Source organism: Talaromyces proteolyticus (genome assembly GCF_021365285.1).
Source record: "Talaromyces proteolyticus strain PMI_201 chromosome Unknown BGW36scaffold_4, whole genome shotgun sequence".
Taxonomy (NCBI): domain Eukaryota; kingdom Fungi; phylum Ascomycota; class Eurotiomycetes; order Eurotiales; family Trichocomaceae; genus Talaromyces; species Talaromyces proteolyticus.
Window position 1 is genome coordinate 1,701,767 of NW_025764280.1, and position 13,842 is coordinate 1,715,608.

At 46.7% G+C, this 13,842-nt stretch overlaps 7 protein-coding genes across 7 annotated transcripts; 6 read left to right on the top strand and 1 right to left on the bottom strand.

The window, feature by feature from the left end:
• Positions 1-1,406: 1,406 nt before the first annotated feature.
• Positions 1,407-2,664, top strand: BGW36DRAFT_395739 (F-box domain protein; the record flags this gene model as incomplete). Its single annotated transcript, XM_046218078.1, has 2 exons — positions 1,407-2,456; positions 2,509-2,664. 2 exons carry the CDS (start codon positions 1,407-1,409, stop codon positions 2,662-2,664), a joined length of 1,206 nt encoding a protein of 401 aa, XP_046074399.1.
• Positions 2,665-3,301: 637 nt separating this feature from the next.
• BGW36DRAFT_293123 (uncharacterized protein) lies at positions 3,302-4,679 on the top strand (the record flags this gene model as incomplete). Its single annotated transcript, XM_046210968.1, has 2 exons — positions 3,302-3,592; positions 3,645-4,679. 2 exons carry the CDS (start codon positions 3,302-3,304, stop codon positions 4,677-4,679), a joined length of 1,326 nt encoding a protein of 441 aa, XP_046074400.1.
• A 625-nt stretch (positions 4,680-5,304) lies between these two features.
• BGW36DRAFT_291928 (phosphatase 2C-like domain-containing protein) lies at positions 5,305-6,505 on the top strand (the record flags this gene model as incomplete). The annotated part of the gene is made up of 3 exons (XM_046210879.1): positions 5,305-5,690; positions 5,753-6,396; positions 6,450-6,505. The coding sequence occupies 3 exons, from the start codon at positions 5,305-5,307 to the stop codon at positions 6,503-6,505; spliced, it is 1,086 nt and encodes a 361-aa protein (XP_046074401.1).
• Positions 6,506-7,440: 935 nt separating this feature from the next.
• On the top strand, positions 7,441-9,279 carry BGW36DRAFT_292323 (major facilitator superfamily domain-containing protein; the record flags this gene model as incomplete). The annotated part of the gene is made up of 6 exons (XM_046210906.1): positions 7,441-7,569; positions 7,640-7,786; positions 7,845-8,228; positions 8,286-8,444; positions 8,512-8,689; positions 8,738-9,279. The coding sequence occupies 6 exons, from the start codon at positions 7,441-7,443 to the stop codon at positions 9,277-9,279; spliced, it is 1,539 nt and encodes a 512-aa protein (XP_046074402.1).
• Positions 9,280-9,567: 288 nt separating this feature from the next.
• On the top strand, positions 9,568-10,879 carry BGW36DRAFT_316841 (putative rRNA processing protein). Its single transcript, XM_046212568.1, has 3 exons — positions 9,568-9,715; positions 9,793-9,882; positions 9,945-10,879. Exons 1-3 carry the CDS (start codon positions 9,628-9,630, stop codon positions 10,754-10,756), a joined length of 990 nt encoding a protein of 329 aa, XP_046074403.1. The 5' UTR covers positions 9,568-9,627; the 3' UTR covers positions 10,757-10,879.
• On the bottom strand, positions 10,880-11,514 carry BGW36DRAFT_374801 (cytochrome c oxidase biogenesis protein Cmc1 like-domain-containing protein). Its single transcript, XM_046215702.1, has 2 exons — positions 11,347-11,514; positions 10,880-11,278 (listed from the first exon to the last, which is right to left on the bottom strand). Exons 1-2 carry the CDS (start codon positions 11,378-11,380, stop codon positions 11,043-11,045), a joined length of 270 nt encoding a protein of 89 aa, XP_046074404.1. The 5' UTR covers positions 11,381-11,514; the 3' UTR covers positions 10,880-11,042.
• A 337-nt stretch (positions 11,515-11,851) lies between these two features.
• BGW36DRAFT_425514 (putative rRNA processing protein Pwp1) lies at positions 11,852-13,529 on the top strand (the record flags this gene model as incomplete). The annotated part of the gene is made up of 2 exons (XM_046220125.1): positions 11,852-12,096; positions 12,152-13,529. The coding sequence occupies 2 exons, from the start codon at positions 11,852-11,854 to the stop codon at positions 13,527-13,529; spliced, it is 1,623 nt and encodes a 540-aa protein (XP_046074405.1).
• Positions 13,530-13,842: the final 313 nt, after the last annotated feature.

The window sequence follows — 13,842 nt, forward strand, 5'->3', positions numbered from 1 at the left end:
GCTTAGTTATACTTGCATATGTACTTCTTTAGAGCTGGCTTGTAAATGCCCAAGACATCAAGAGAAATTGTGACATTGAAATCTTATTGGCATCTCTACATAATCGACCTCGACATACTATGTATGAATGTACAAACAGTGCCCAACTATGCGGCGCAGAGGCATAATTACAGATTTAATATATAATGTCTCACAGCATTGGTCGCTAGTGTATCAATTAGCTCTAATTTTATACAAGTCAGCGATAAATCCCAATTAATCTAGACTACCAGTTGACGCTCTGATAACAAAATTCTTGTTTAATACCACCTTGTGTAACCTTGTGCTGACTTTTTAGATCAGTCACACCCAACGTGCTCCGGAACGTACGGGATTGGAGGGCTGCAACCAGATATCTCCACAGGCATGATATTTTGTTTTTATTTGTATTACTTTTCTTTTCCATTCCTTTTCTTTATTGAGTCAGCTCTGCCGTAATGCGGCAGCGCCGCAGCCCGGTCAACCGCCTACTTGGCGAGTAAGCGCCTATGCACGATTGGCGGGTATATTGACAGCTTTATCGGATCATACTGTGCAATCACACGGACTGGAAATGTGACGGGACTTGCAGATGATTATTGCTGCATGCAATAGTTGGTCTTACGAAATGGGACTACAGTATGGAGTTTCTAGCTAAATAGGGAGTGTCATGTAATTAATCGGTTGAAAGCTCAATCATCAAAGGTCCTCGTGGTAGCTGTCGTTTCGCCCACGTTGATCACCCCCGTTATCTCAGGGTTGGCCAGCAGACCAATGATACATACGTGTTCTGATCAAGCCAAGAACGAAACTTCGCATATATATGTAGCTGCGGCTGCAACCTGTGGAATAATATTGATTTGGTGTTCTTTTTTTTTCGGTTTTTCTTTGTTGGTAGCCCGCTGCATGCTTTCTTTTCCTAGGGCTTCTGCGGCCTTGCATCCGTCCACATTCTTGAAGTCGGCCAATCACCTTTTCGCTTTGCCGCAGTAGTGGGAAAAAGCAAAGACCGCGAACGAAGGCCGGGCAAGATATATCAACTCAATTCGACTCTGTTCCGATGGACTTGTTTTTTTGATCTTTCAAGTACACTCTTCTCTTACAGCCGTCATGGCTGGCTTCTTGCTAAGTTTTGTTGTTGTTATAGGGTGTCAAATGTCCGTGTGCGTCGATTGAGCCTATACCGCCGTCATTTTCACAGTTTGACAATCGTGTACAAACATACCGGATTATAGATATGAATTGCAACGCCCGGCGTTTGAGATATGGACTTTGGAGCCAGAAACTCAGAAACAATCAAATTCACTCGCACAATCGCCGGTCTTGCGAGAGTTTCAAATAGGAGAAGAGATACAAAGGCGGAGCAAGCAGCGCAAGCAAGTGTGAAAATGCCTGCTACTGACTGGCTCAGCAAGCTCCCTTTGGAGCTCATTCTGATGATCCTCACATATCTACCTATCCATTCTCTTGTCACCTTTGGTGTCACATCGAAGAGAAACTATAGATACCATGCACTCTGCATGCGAAAACTGCATATTGGTATCTTTCATAAACGATTGCACTCCACGATTGCATTTCTTGACACCGATTCGATGCATGAATTTACAGAAAGCCACGTTTTTAAAAACAGCACAAAGACGCAAAGCCATCAAATACCAGTGGTTCTACCGGAGAGCGCTCTGGGAATGGATATAATAGGTTGCAGATCGCGACCACGAGCTCGTTCTCATGTCTATCGAGCGGTCGAGTCTAGACCGGGAAAACGGCTCTATGCTGAGCTGCTGAATGACAAAGGCATTAGGTTTCTGTCATCTGCCGAGCAAACCATACATGCACAGAATGAACAGTTCGCCCAGATCATTAGTAGGTACGGAATATCGCTATTAGAGTTGGAATTCATGGCGTATGATATCAACGACGAAGGCGCCATCGCTCTGAGTGCATGCTGTGGCCCGAGGCTACGACATCTGGGCCTTCGCTTTGAGCATCCACACGTGAGAGATAGTATGCTTAGTCGAAATTATTGGACGAAGCCCGCGCCTGGTAGCCCAGCATGGAACGCACTTATTGGGATCGGTCCGATTGGAAAAGGAATTGGTATGGATAATCTGGAAAGCCTGGTGTTGGAACGGGCCGGCATCACACCCTGGCAGCTGCAGATGCTTGTAAAGCGAAACGAGAAGCTGAGAGTTCTAAAGTTGCGGACTTGTGCTGCTGCTCAACCAGAGTTTGTGAACTGGCTGGGAGGTATCGATGTTTCCGAATGTGAAGAGGAGAGCCCCCGAGAGAACAGTGAACCAGCCCCTGGGGCGTTGCTGAGAACTCTATGGATAGAAAACTGTGACAGCATTCGCTCGGTTCACCTTTGTTCTGGTGAAGATGAGGAAGGTAGCGTGGACTTTAGCTTAGAATGGGTTAGTGGACTCACAGGGCTGCAAGTAAGTGACATAAACATTAGACGCAACCCGAATGATAACTAACTCACGATAGTCACTCTCTCTGCGTGAGTGCCGGAATATTGATCCTCAAGTTGTTGAAAGAGCGAATGCGAGGCTCTGGCATATTCCCGAGGTACACCTGCCTCGACCAATTGACTTCCGCCATTCGCTGGAGGTCTCCATTGAAGTCGACCCTGATTATGCCTAGAGTAGAGGCTGATGATGGAAGCTGGCTGGCATATGCAATAGTCACCGTCTTTCTTTGAGATTTCCTTTCGTAATGATGTGTATTCATATATCCGTGTATTCACAGATCATTGCCAACTGACAATTGTCCTGCAGCGGTTTATGCAATCAATCAAGCTCACTGTATCAATAAGAGGTCTCGAGTATTGTATATGGAAGAAGATAAGATGGTGTCTATAAAGGTGGCCGACAAACGGACCATTTCCTGTTCAGGAAGGAACTAGCCCACCCACAGCAGCAGGCTCCTTTCCTCACGAGCAGCTGGCGGTGGCTGGGAGAAGCAGCTGGCATTGTAGACCCATTCAATAGGGCGAGCCTCTTTGCACTTCCATCAACAACAATGAAGAATGTCTCCCATTCACATTCGCACTGGCCTGACTCATCGGGAATACGTATGACAGAGGGAGGTGGCTGTCAACAGCCATCTCAGCTGCCATCCCATGTCTTCATTACTACCTTCTCCTCCTTATCTACCTGAGATATTCGCAGGATACCGTGAGTCGAACGACCTCACCATGCCTGCCCTCAGAGAGTTCTTTTGGCCATCCTTCGGTTTCCATCTCGACTTCAGCACTGATCCTTCTCTGACTGCTTCTGCTATGCCTCAGAATGACCTCGAAGTAGGGCCATCTCTTCCCCATCAGCAGCTCGCAATTCTGAGAGCACCAAGCATCCTTTTCTCGCCACGCAAGCCGTCTGGAGCCGCCTTTACGATCAACTCCAAAGATTGGTATGACGAAAACTACGACCCAGGCTCCAAAAATAAAGACAGTATGTCTAGAACCCCGAGAAGATCAGAGGACATCTGGGAGACTGTGTATGGTACTGCAGGGGCCGTGTATGGTGTTGCCAAAGTCTTTGTTGCTTTATGTCGGAGCTTCCGAATTGATGTACGTCAATTCCCTGGTTGATAATCCCTAGTCCATTCTAACTTAACTACAGCTCCATATGCCTACTGCCGGAATGTTGAATTTCATCGACAAGGCGGAGGTTCTGCTGAGAAACGGTTCCGTCATCGACTTTGTCTTCACGATTGAGGACCTGTATTCTAGCCTTTATGCACGACTCGAGGTTGAAATCGCTCTACTTCATTTTTGCGCTATGTTTGGTATAAACGACGGTAAAGCATGGCGCAGAACAGACCCAACATTACCCGAGCCTGGCCACCTCTACACTATCATGACTGCTTGCCAGCAAGTACTGACTGATAAATCTGTCTGTTCGACATTCGACGACCACTTAGTCAAGTACCACCAGCGTCGCTTTGTTGAAGAGATGACTAGAAAATACCAGGTCGACGGAACACTGCCTCCTGATTCCACTGGCTATCGCGCCCACGCCGATGAAATTATCCAAGATGCTGGCTCGCTAGCCTTTCGTCATTGGTGTAAAATCTTTCCTGAAATGCGATTTCTGCCTATCGGAATTCTGGCATTTTTGTCAGAGAAATACGTCTCAATTTACCCTCGTCCCCTTTCTCAAAACAGTCAGATGAAAATCAATATATCATTCGGCAATATTGAGCCAGAAAACAAATCTGCATGGGATAAGGACATGATCCGTGCTCATCGTCTTTGCACCTTGGCTCAAATTGAGGGCAAATCGGTTGGAGAATTGCGGCGGGAGGAAGAACCTTCCAACGTGCTGCGATACGCAAGTGAACGGAAATGCGTCTGTCTCGAAATATGCACCTGCTCCAGATTGTGTACCAAGTTTGCGAGCACGCTATGTCCTTGTTCGTTCCGCTGGGTGCGAGGAATTATGATCCATCGCCCTGAATATGACATCGGCTACTATGATAAAAGCACCATCATGGGAGAACTCACATACGAATCCCTGGCGGCGCTGCAACGCGACAAACCTGAGGATGTAGTACGCCGAGAGCTCTACGGAGGTATCAATGTTATTAGGGAGGAAATGATCAAGCATCACATGGCTTTTCAAACCGGCGAAATCGATATTCTACTGGTATCATGAGAGTTGCATCCGCCGCACTTGTTTTCTTCCGACCACTAAGTTCCAGTCCACCACGACTGATTTTCTAAAGTCGATAAATACTAGCACAAAACTCGGAGATTTCTGAACTTTGAGTTTGGTGGACAGCTCTCCGTGCTTTGACTGAAGATGATGCTTGCGATTTTCTTGTTTCACGAAGCACCGGACGACGGGGTTGACGACTCTATAGTTTGCAATGACTATGACGACCTTATGGCTAACGGAAATTATGATTTAAAAACTAGAATAATCTACATGAATAGGAGCAGTATTCCATCGTTCTCTTATACATACCAATTTTACACCGGTGCCCAAACGGGAAGAGCTGCTTATCAGGCCGGGGTGGGCCCCTTATCGGGCCAGCTAAGCTCAGCTCATTTTATCCTGCTGAAACTCGGCGCTCTCAGTATCTTACCATCTCTTCCTCTCTTTATGTGCCATCGCAGCATGTTATGAGTATCCCTATCCTTGTGCGCCGCCGGTGCACCACTGCTGTGTGGGTATGGTCACCACCAAATCAGTGCATTCCCCGGCATTCCGTGCGATGAGAGCGCACTGGATATGCGCCGCCAGTAGCAGTCAGCGGCCGCAACTACGCTTGCGTTGGATGACCACAAGAAGACTATTTGTCGCATCGCTATCCCGATCGCAAGCTTGCGGCTTTCACACTTCATCGTTCGGATCTAAGACACCTACTCCCGAAAACGTCGATTCGAGCCTTGCCAAAACTCCCTTTCATTTCGAAACTGGGTACGCATTGCGGCCAAAGCGACCCTCGAGACCTTTCCCACCTCCTTTTGTTTCGATTCCGTCCTCGTCCTTTTCCGATCCCTTAACCACGCATTTTAAGAGTCAAGATAGGCGGCCGAAAGTGGGAGGTGAAATTATACGCGGCCTGACTAACGGGGACGACGCTATCCTCGCTGCTGACAACTTCCTTGGCGTTAACGACGGTGTTGGGGCTTGGGCCACGAAGCCGCATGGCCATGCAGCGTAAGTATCCATATAAACTAGTCGATGCCAAAAATTGACTTTTACTTATATTTCTGTGACAGCCTATGGTCTAGGTTGATACTTCATTTCTGGGCCCTCGAGTGCGAGCGACGAGTTTCCTCCACATCGCCTCCAGATACCATTGCATTCTTGCAACACGCATACGAAGAGACACTGATCTCTACAAACCAGTGGCTGGGGACTACGACTTCAGCAACCGCCCTATTACACACCCTCGACGAGAAAGCAGACGCTAAGCCGGTTCTCTACGTAACCAACATCGGCGACTGCCAGATTCTAGTTATTCGCCCTAGGGACAAAAAGATTCTGTTCAAGTCTCGCGAGCAATGGCATTGGTTCGATTGTCCGTACCAGCTGGGTACCAACAGCGTCGACCAGCCACAGAGCAATGCAGTTCTGAATACTATAGAGCTTCAAGAGGGTGATATCGTCTTGGCTGTGTCAGACGGCGTTATTGATAATCTCTGGGATCATGAAGTGTTGACCAACGTTCTTGAGAGTATTGATAAATGGGATACTGGTGATGTAGGAAACTGGAAAGTGGAGCGCGAAGTAGGACCGGCTGGTAGCATGGTCTTTGCAGCTACGCGATTGTTGAATGCTGCTCTGGCTGTTGCTCAAGATCCGTTTGCGGAGAGTCCTTACATGGAGAAGGCAATCGATGAAGGACTCACTATTGAAGGAGGTATGTGTTTAATCTACGTTAAGGACTCTGTATTGTTGAGCTAATGAACATAGGGAAAATGGACGATATCAGCGTGGTCATCGGGCAATGCAAAAAAAGGACGTCATGATCTGCAAAAGGATATCATACAGCATATCATTATCATATTATCACATACAAGACTGGGTGAAAACGAACATCACACGCTTCATGAAAAGTCACGCAGCACGACAGGACACCCACGAATATAGTGCCAACCAACTATCCATACATCTACAGCGAGAAAGTTCTCGACATCTCTTTCCATGTCCGGCAACGTTTCATTTCCCGCTTTTGATTTGCTTTGAATGACGAATATACCCACCTTTGCTATTTATTTCCAACATGCATCTGTCATTGGTTTGGAATTATAACACAGCACGGTTACGGGCACAGCAGAATGCCACGTTCAACCCTGCGAACCCTGCATACATGTATTTTTAGCACTATTGACCACTACCCGCTCCTACGTACATAATTTCCACGTACCACGCATTATTTAGCAAAAAGTCGAAATGTTATAAATTCCTTCACAAAGTAAGGACACTACTTGTTCGAATTCCGACGGCGTAAGGGATACCATCAATACCAGTCTGAAATCGCGGCATTCGCATTGCGAGATTGGAATGTAAGGACCGAAAATTTAGATCATCTAAACTGTACCAATGATGCCACACACGCAGCCGTGCAGCCAAAAAAAGAAATATGTCATTACTGATTAGTGAGCGACAATAGCAGAATCGGATGATCTGCAACATCCTACTAGTGCTATGAACTAGCAATATGCATAATTCTAGCCAAAAAAAAAAGGGTCTGATGCCGATCTTGTGTAACCGCGGTTTTTTTGTAACTCCTTTTTGGATTACACATGTTCCGGAAGAAGGGTTGTACGATGATTCTGGGCTGCTCGGTCTGGGTATCATCCTTCCACCCTTTTTAAGAGGAAATAGTAGTCTCCTTGGATTGGTAATTTTTGCTGTTTTTTTCAAGTTATAGAATTAATGACGTTGTTATAGTGAGAGCAATATGTCTGAGAAAGGAGAAACGGAGGTCTATCTGGACAGTCCAACGGAGTCCGGCCATCAGGTCGATTTGAAGGTCTGTGGAGATGTTATTCTTGTCCCTCAACCCAGTGATGATGTTCGGGATCCTTTGGTCAGTATCCTCTCTCAAGCAATTTTTGTCTTTGCTATTTACTCATTGCGTTGTGCTGATGTATCTTCAGAACTGGAGTCAGAGAAAGAAGTACCTGATTTTAACAATTCTCACCCTGACGACTTTCAGTGGCCATGCTACCGGGCTTGCGAATCAGCTGGGGTTCCCTGCACAAGCTGAGTTGTACCACAAGACCTTGACTGAGATTTCTTATACAGTGAGATACCGAAACATCACCCGATGGCGCATTTTTTCATCTGATATTGTTTGAATAGATATCCGCAGATGTAGCAGGCTTTGCAGCGGGACCACTGCTCATTATCCCCTTCACACACGTCTTTGGCCGCTGCTCAGTTTTATTATGGGCCACTATAGCTAGTGCTAGTTTCAGTATCTGGTCCGCGGTGATGACCGGTCCGGATGACTACATCAAATTCACCATCTCACGGTTATTTGTCGGGATTTTCGGTTCGACGCCTTTTATTATAGGGCCGCAGTTATTGGTGGATATCTTCTTCCTTCATGAGAGAGGCAGAGTCTTCAATACCTTTTTTGTGGTTTCGACTCTTGGAACGGTTGTTGGGCCGACACTAGGCGGGTTTATCGTTGCGCATGCGCCCTGGCCGTGGCAGTTTTGGTGGACTATTATTTTGGAATGGGTGGTAATTGCTCTGAGTAAGTTGGCCTGTATCAGCGCTGGAAAGATCTATGGGAAGTTGATTATGATTTTAGTATTTGTTTTCGTAGAAGAAACGACCTTCACGCGAAATAATGGGAGAAAGTACCCTCCCCAACCGACCAATTTTTTCCAAAATCGTATCGCAACCTATTTCCCAGGAACTGCGGTAGCACACGGAGGAGGGCTGAAGGAAGCAGTAAGTGGCGGGATATTATACTGTGCATTCAAGTTTTGCCTCCATACTCACTCTTCATACCGTAAAGGCTCGCTCGGCGAAGAACCAGTTTCTCATCGGATTGTCACCGGTCACTATGTTGGTGGGAACTTATATGATTGGAATGTGTGGGTGGTTTGTAGCTATCAATACCCTGCTTGGTGTCTTTATTCAGGGTTCTGTCGAGGATGGAGGATATGGCTTCGATTCTCAGCAGAGTGCCGCCTGTAAGGTTGATATCTTTCGCATATACTAGACATAGCTAACTATGCTAGTTTCCATCACCCTTTGGGTTGGTCTGCTGGTAGCCCAAGTATGGGGCTACTTTGTCAATGATCGGATCCCGCTCCGATTCTCCAAGAGAGCCTCTGGGGTCTGGAAGCCCGAATACCGACTTCACTCACTCTGGGTCCCGTCATTGATAGTCATGCCCATCGGACTGGGCATGTTCGGTGCTGCTTTGCAGTATCATCTGCACTACATGGTCCTCGCCACCGGGGCCTTCTTAGTGACGGCTGCGTCCAACGCAGCAGTGCCTGTTTCTCTCAACTACCTGGTTGAATGCTTCATGAGCCACCCGATTGAGTTGAACTGCGTAACAGGTCTGTATCGCCTAGGCCTCGGCCTCGGCATCCCGTTTTTCATCAATGCTTGGGTTGCCAAGGTTGGCGTTGGCTGGGTGTTTGGCATGATGGCGTTTTTTACTCTGGCAGAGTTTCTGTTGATTGTGGTGCTGATGCTGCGTGGGCATGAGCTGCGGCAGATCAGTTTTGGAAAGCTGAATAGAGATGAGGAGGGAGTTCAGGTTGTTAAGTGAGCTTGAGGAGATGCGGAGAGCAGGTTCTGGCTCGTCGTAGATAATCACGATGAATTTTCGATTTTATAAACACAGTGAGGAACATTCGCTACAGTAAACAGCCAAGAGAACAAAAACCTCAATGGAAGAACAAACCAAAGATGTTGGAATATACAAGAAAATAATAAAATCAAAATTACATGCAAGCCTTATCGTTATCGGAAGTGGAGCAGCTGGAGCCGCACGGGCCACCCTGCATTGACGGCAGAAAAAGTTGCGCGGCCGAAATTTGATGTTCAACCTTCATATTTACGAAACCACACGTCCTATTTGATTCTAGACAACTTTCTCCCCTTTTAAACCTGCAAAATGAGGGCCAAGCGATCAAAGAAGTATCGCAAGCTTATGCACCAATATGAGATGACTTTTGGCTTCCACGAACCTTATCAAGTGCTCGGTATGGCTACTTTAAATCGATACGGTTGGCTGATTTTCATTCTGGTTCTTGCTAATTGATACGGGCTTTCTTTACAGTGGACTCAAATTTCTTGCGCGCTGTGCACCAATTCAAGATGGATCTGATTCCCGCCTTGGAACGGACATTACAAGGCAAAGTCAAACCACGTAAGTATCGTCCGGAGTGAAAACAAACCCGCTTGAAATGGCTAATAGTTGATTGGAAAAAGTACTGTCAAAATGCTCTCTTGCCGCTATAATGGCGGCCCAGCCAATCAACCCCCGGACGAACAATCCTTTCAGACCTCAACATCTCCCCCCGCCAACCGTCCTCCCACTCCGACACTGTTCCCATAACGAAGACGATACCCCCATCGACGAAGTCGAATGCCTATTATCATTGCTTTGTCCGAACACAGAGACGATGCGTAACAAAGAACATTATACCCTCGCCACCGCTGAGCCAGTTGCGCTGGCTCATGACGAACTGGACTCTAATGATGCAAAGAAACGAAGACGTGCAGAAGCAGCTTTTAATGAGAGGAATGAGAAATCCAGTGCGCTTCGGTCCGGTGCGAGGTCTATCCCTGGCGTTCCTATTGTCTATGTGAAGCGCTCGGTTATGGTTTTAGAGCCGCTCAGTATACCGTCTGAAAGGGTTCGAATAGGAGTGGAGAAGGGCAAGTTTAAAACAGGCGTCCAGGCTGCGTTGGATGTTGTCAGTAATTTGAAGAGGAAGAGGGATGACGAAGAAGAGGATCCTGTTTCTCGAACCCGAGGCCCTAAGAAAGCTAGGGGGCCTAATCCGTTAAGCATGAAGAAACCGAAAAGTCGGGCCAAGCAGACGCCTGATCAAGAAGGAAAGAAAACAAAGTCGAGGCCAAAAGAAAGTGAAGCCGGTGGCGATTTGGATAATGCTGATGGGGAAACAACCTCAATGCCCAAGACGAAACGGAAGAGAAGGCACAAGAACACCAAGACTGAAGCAGACAGTACAGAAATTCCAGCAGAATCACTAACAACTGGCGGAATAGAGGATTAGCGGCTGTCTTGATGTTTTTCATTGTATATCATTTCATGGCGTTTCACAGGCCTTTTACTGGAGTTTATGTCATTTCTATCGATGCAAAAGTGAAAAGTGAAAAATTGGAATTTAAGAATGGAGAATTATTCCCAATGCAAAACCCTTTTACAACCCATGCATGTTCATGGCTTCATATATACACAATGCTGTTGTACACCCAAACATCCAACGCCTTTAAAAAATGCCAATCGAAGAACAATCACAACGATCCTCAATCGATAAACCCAACCCCTTATATCACTCTCTATTCCTGCTTCTGAGGCAACTCGCCTTGCTCTCTCGCCCTCTCCTCTGCCCAGATCTTCTCAATGCGCGAGCGTTTCTCTCTCGCTTCTTCGCGGTTCTGTTTCGCGCGCTGGAGCCGTTCTGCGCTGAGACAGCGGTTTACCTCGCGTTTTATGTCATTGCATTGGCCAAGCGTTTTCCACAGGAAACCGCGGGCATGGCATTCATCGAGGGCGGTCATGATTTCCTCGCAGTCTTTTGCAGAAGCAGAAGTTAGCGGATACCTGGGAGTTTCGTGATAGGATGAGGAAGCAAAAACGCACTGGCATTCTCTGGGGTGTGAAGATGGGAATGCATTTTGGATAATTGGCAGAGAAACTTATTCGACTTCTGTATAGGATTCGCGCAAAATAGAGGCGTTGGTTGAAATGGCTGTGGTCTGAAAAGAAACCTCAAAACTCCGCAATGCGACTAATACGATTGGCTCTTGGCATTTTGTGGGGCTGATAGGCGGTGAGGTAGCTGTGAATTCTGCCGGGCGGAACGCGAAAATCAACACAGAAAGTGGAAAAAAATTCTCGCAAAATAAAGATTCAAATCTTTTGCAAGTCTCATAGTAGACGAGATTTCATTTTATATTTCTACCTGGGATATCTCAGATATTATCACCAACTTTTACAGATACAATCTTTCCATTCAAGAGAGATTGGATAAGATATCGGTCCACTGATTTTCCAACCCACCTATCAGCGGCTATCCCCGCTTTATCACAGGAAATTTTTCTTCTTTTTTATCTTTCCCAGATCTTTTCTTCATAACATCGTAGAAATGAATTCTATGATTACGACAACTACATGGGTGCACCGTGGGGTCGCCGCCCAATTCCCTATAAAATATGACATCGATGAGGAGGAGATCAACCGGATATCGAAGCTGGCCCGGCTACAATTAGAAGATGCCAAAGGGGATTTAGAAGCTGCTAAGGAGAAAGTCGAAACGGAGGAGAATGATGGTGATTCAATGGATGAGGACGGCGATGGCAAGCAAGGAACTGATTCAAAAAAACAACCAGCGTATGTAATTCCAAATTTTATCAGAGAACATGAGTGCTAACAGATCTGGGGACAGAGATGGAGATGACGATGATGACTTGAAGGAATACGAACTCGATCATTATGATAGCGACGAAGTTGATGAAGACGGCGAAGAAGTCACCATGTTCGGCAACGTCAAGTCCCTAGCCTATCACCAGCCGGGCGATAAAGACCCGTACCTCGAAATCCCCGAAGACGACGACCAGGAAGACCGCGAGGAGCTGCAGATCTTGGGAACGGACAACCTCCTGATTGCGGGGAAAGTTGAAGACGAAGTTGCACATTTGGAGGTGTACGTGTATGAGGACTCCGCTGACAATCTCTACGTGCACCACGATATCATGCTGCCCGCTATCCCGCTCTGCACTGAGTGGCTGGATTTCCCTGTTGGAAAGAACGAGGAGAACCGCTCAACCGGAAATTTTATTGCCGTTGGTACTATGGACCCGGATATTGAGATTTGGGATCTCGATATTGTTGACTGCATGTACCCGAATGCTATCCTTGGCCAAGGCAACACCAACGATGACAAGCCAAGCAAAAAGAAGAAGAAACCAAAGAAGGCCAATGATGAATACCATGTCGATTCTGTCCTGGCACTGGCAGCAAACAGACAACACCGAAACCTTCTGGCATCGGCATCAGCAGATCTTACAGTTAAACTGTGGGACCTCAGTACACAGAAATGTGCTAAGTCCTACACTCACCACAAGGACAAAGTTTGCGCTCTCGACTGGCATCCTAAAGAGTCAACTGTCCTATTGAGTGGAAGCTATGACCGCAGCATTGTAGCCGCAGACATGCGCACCCCAGAAGCCAAGGTTGCTCGATGGTCCGTTGCATCTGACGTCGAAACCGTGCGCTGGGACATACACGACCCGAATTTCTTCTACGTGACCACCGATACTGGCATTGTTTATAAATACGATGTGCGCAACACGCCCACCAACCCCGAGAAATCAAAGCCAGTGTGGACTCTGCAAGCGCACGACGACTCCATCTCCTCGTTTGACATCAACCCCACCATTCCCGGGTTTTTGGTCACTGGCTCGACTGACAAACAAGTCAAGCTGTGGAACACAACAGACGACAAACCGAACATGGTGGTATCCCGCAAACTCGAAGTAGGCAAAATTTTCTCAACGGCCTTTGCCCCTGACCCAGAAGTTAGTTTCCGTCTTGCAGTTGCGGGTAGTAAAGGCGTGATTCAGATTTGGGATACGTCGACTAATGGAGCTGTGCGGCGCGCGTTTGCGGGCCGTGTCCCTGATGTCGCGCCTGGTTACGACGGCGAAGTTCATGAGAAAATCACGGGTGTCAACCAGAATGATGAGAGCGATTCCTCTGAGGGGGAGGATCCAGAGCCTAATGATGTTGAAAAAGATGGATGGGAGTCTATGGAAGAGGATTAGGCATATAGATTTGACGCTGTTGAAAACTGAGATACCCGTTTTGTAGCAATTTTTCAAATTCTATATGCATGACAGTGGATTCAAATATATTTAGTATGAGAAGTATGGCTGAGGTATTGAGTGATTTGTTAACAAGGTCATTTCTTCAACCAACGTCGTTTCAATCACACACGTGTAACTGAAGTCAATTATATTACATATGTAAGATAGCAGAACCAATATACCAGGATAGGTAGAATGAAAACAAGGATGGAGTTGAGACTAAGTAAATAGGACCTGACGTTGACCTTATAAGCAAGTAGCGTTAGTCCAT

Bases quoted from the DNA above. Each gene is read 5' to 3' on its own strand.
- BGW36DRAFT_374801 (XM_046215702.1), bottom strand. From the start codon at position 11,380: ATGCATTCCCATCTTCACACCCCAGAGAATGCCA. The intron at 11,279-11,346 runs GTGCGTTTTTGC...CTTCTGCAAAAG, and splicing joins TCACACCCCAGAGAATGCCA to ACTGCGAGGAAATCATGACC.
- BGW36DRAFT_316841 (XM_046212568.1), top strand. From the start codon at position 9,628: ATGAGGGCCAAGCGATCAAAGAAGTATCGCAAGCTTATGCACCAATAT. The intron at 9,716-9,792 runs GTATGGCTACTT...CTTTCTTTACAG, and splicing joins CGAACCTTATCAAGTGCTCG to TGGACTCAAATTTCTTGCGC. The intron at 9,883-9,944 runs GTAAGTATCGTC...GATTGGAAAAAG, and splicing joins ACAAGGCAAAGTCAAACCAC to TACTGTCAAAATGCTCTCTT.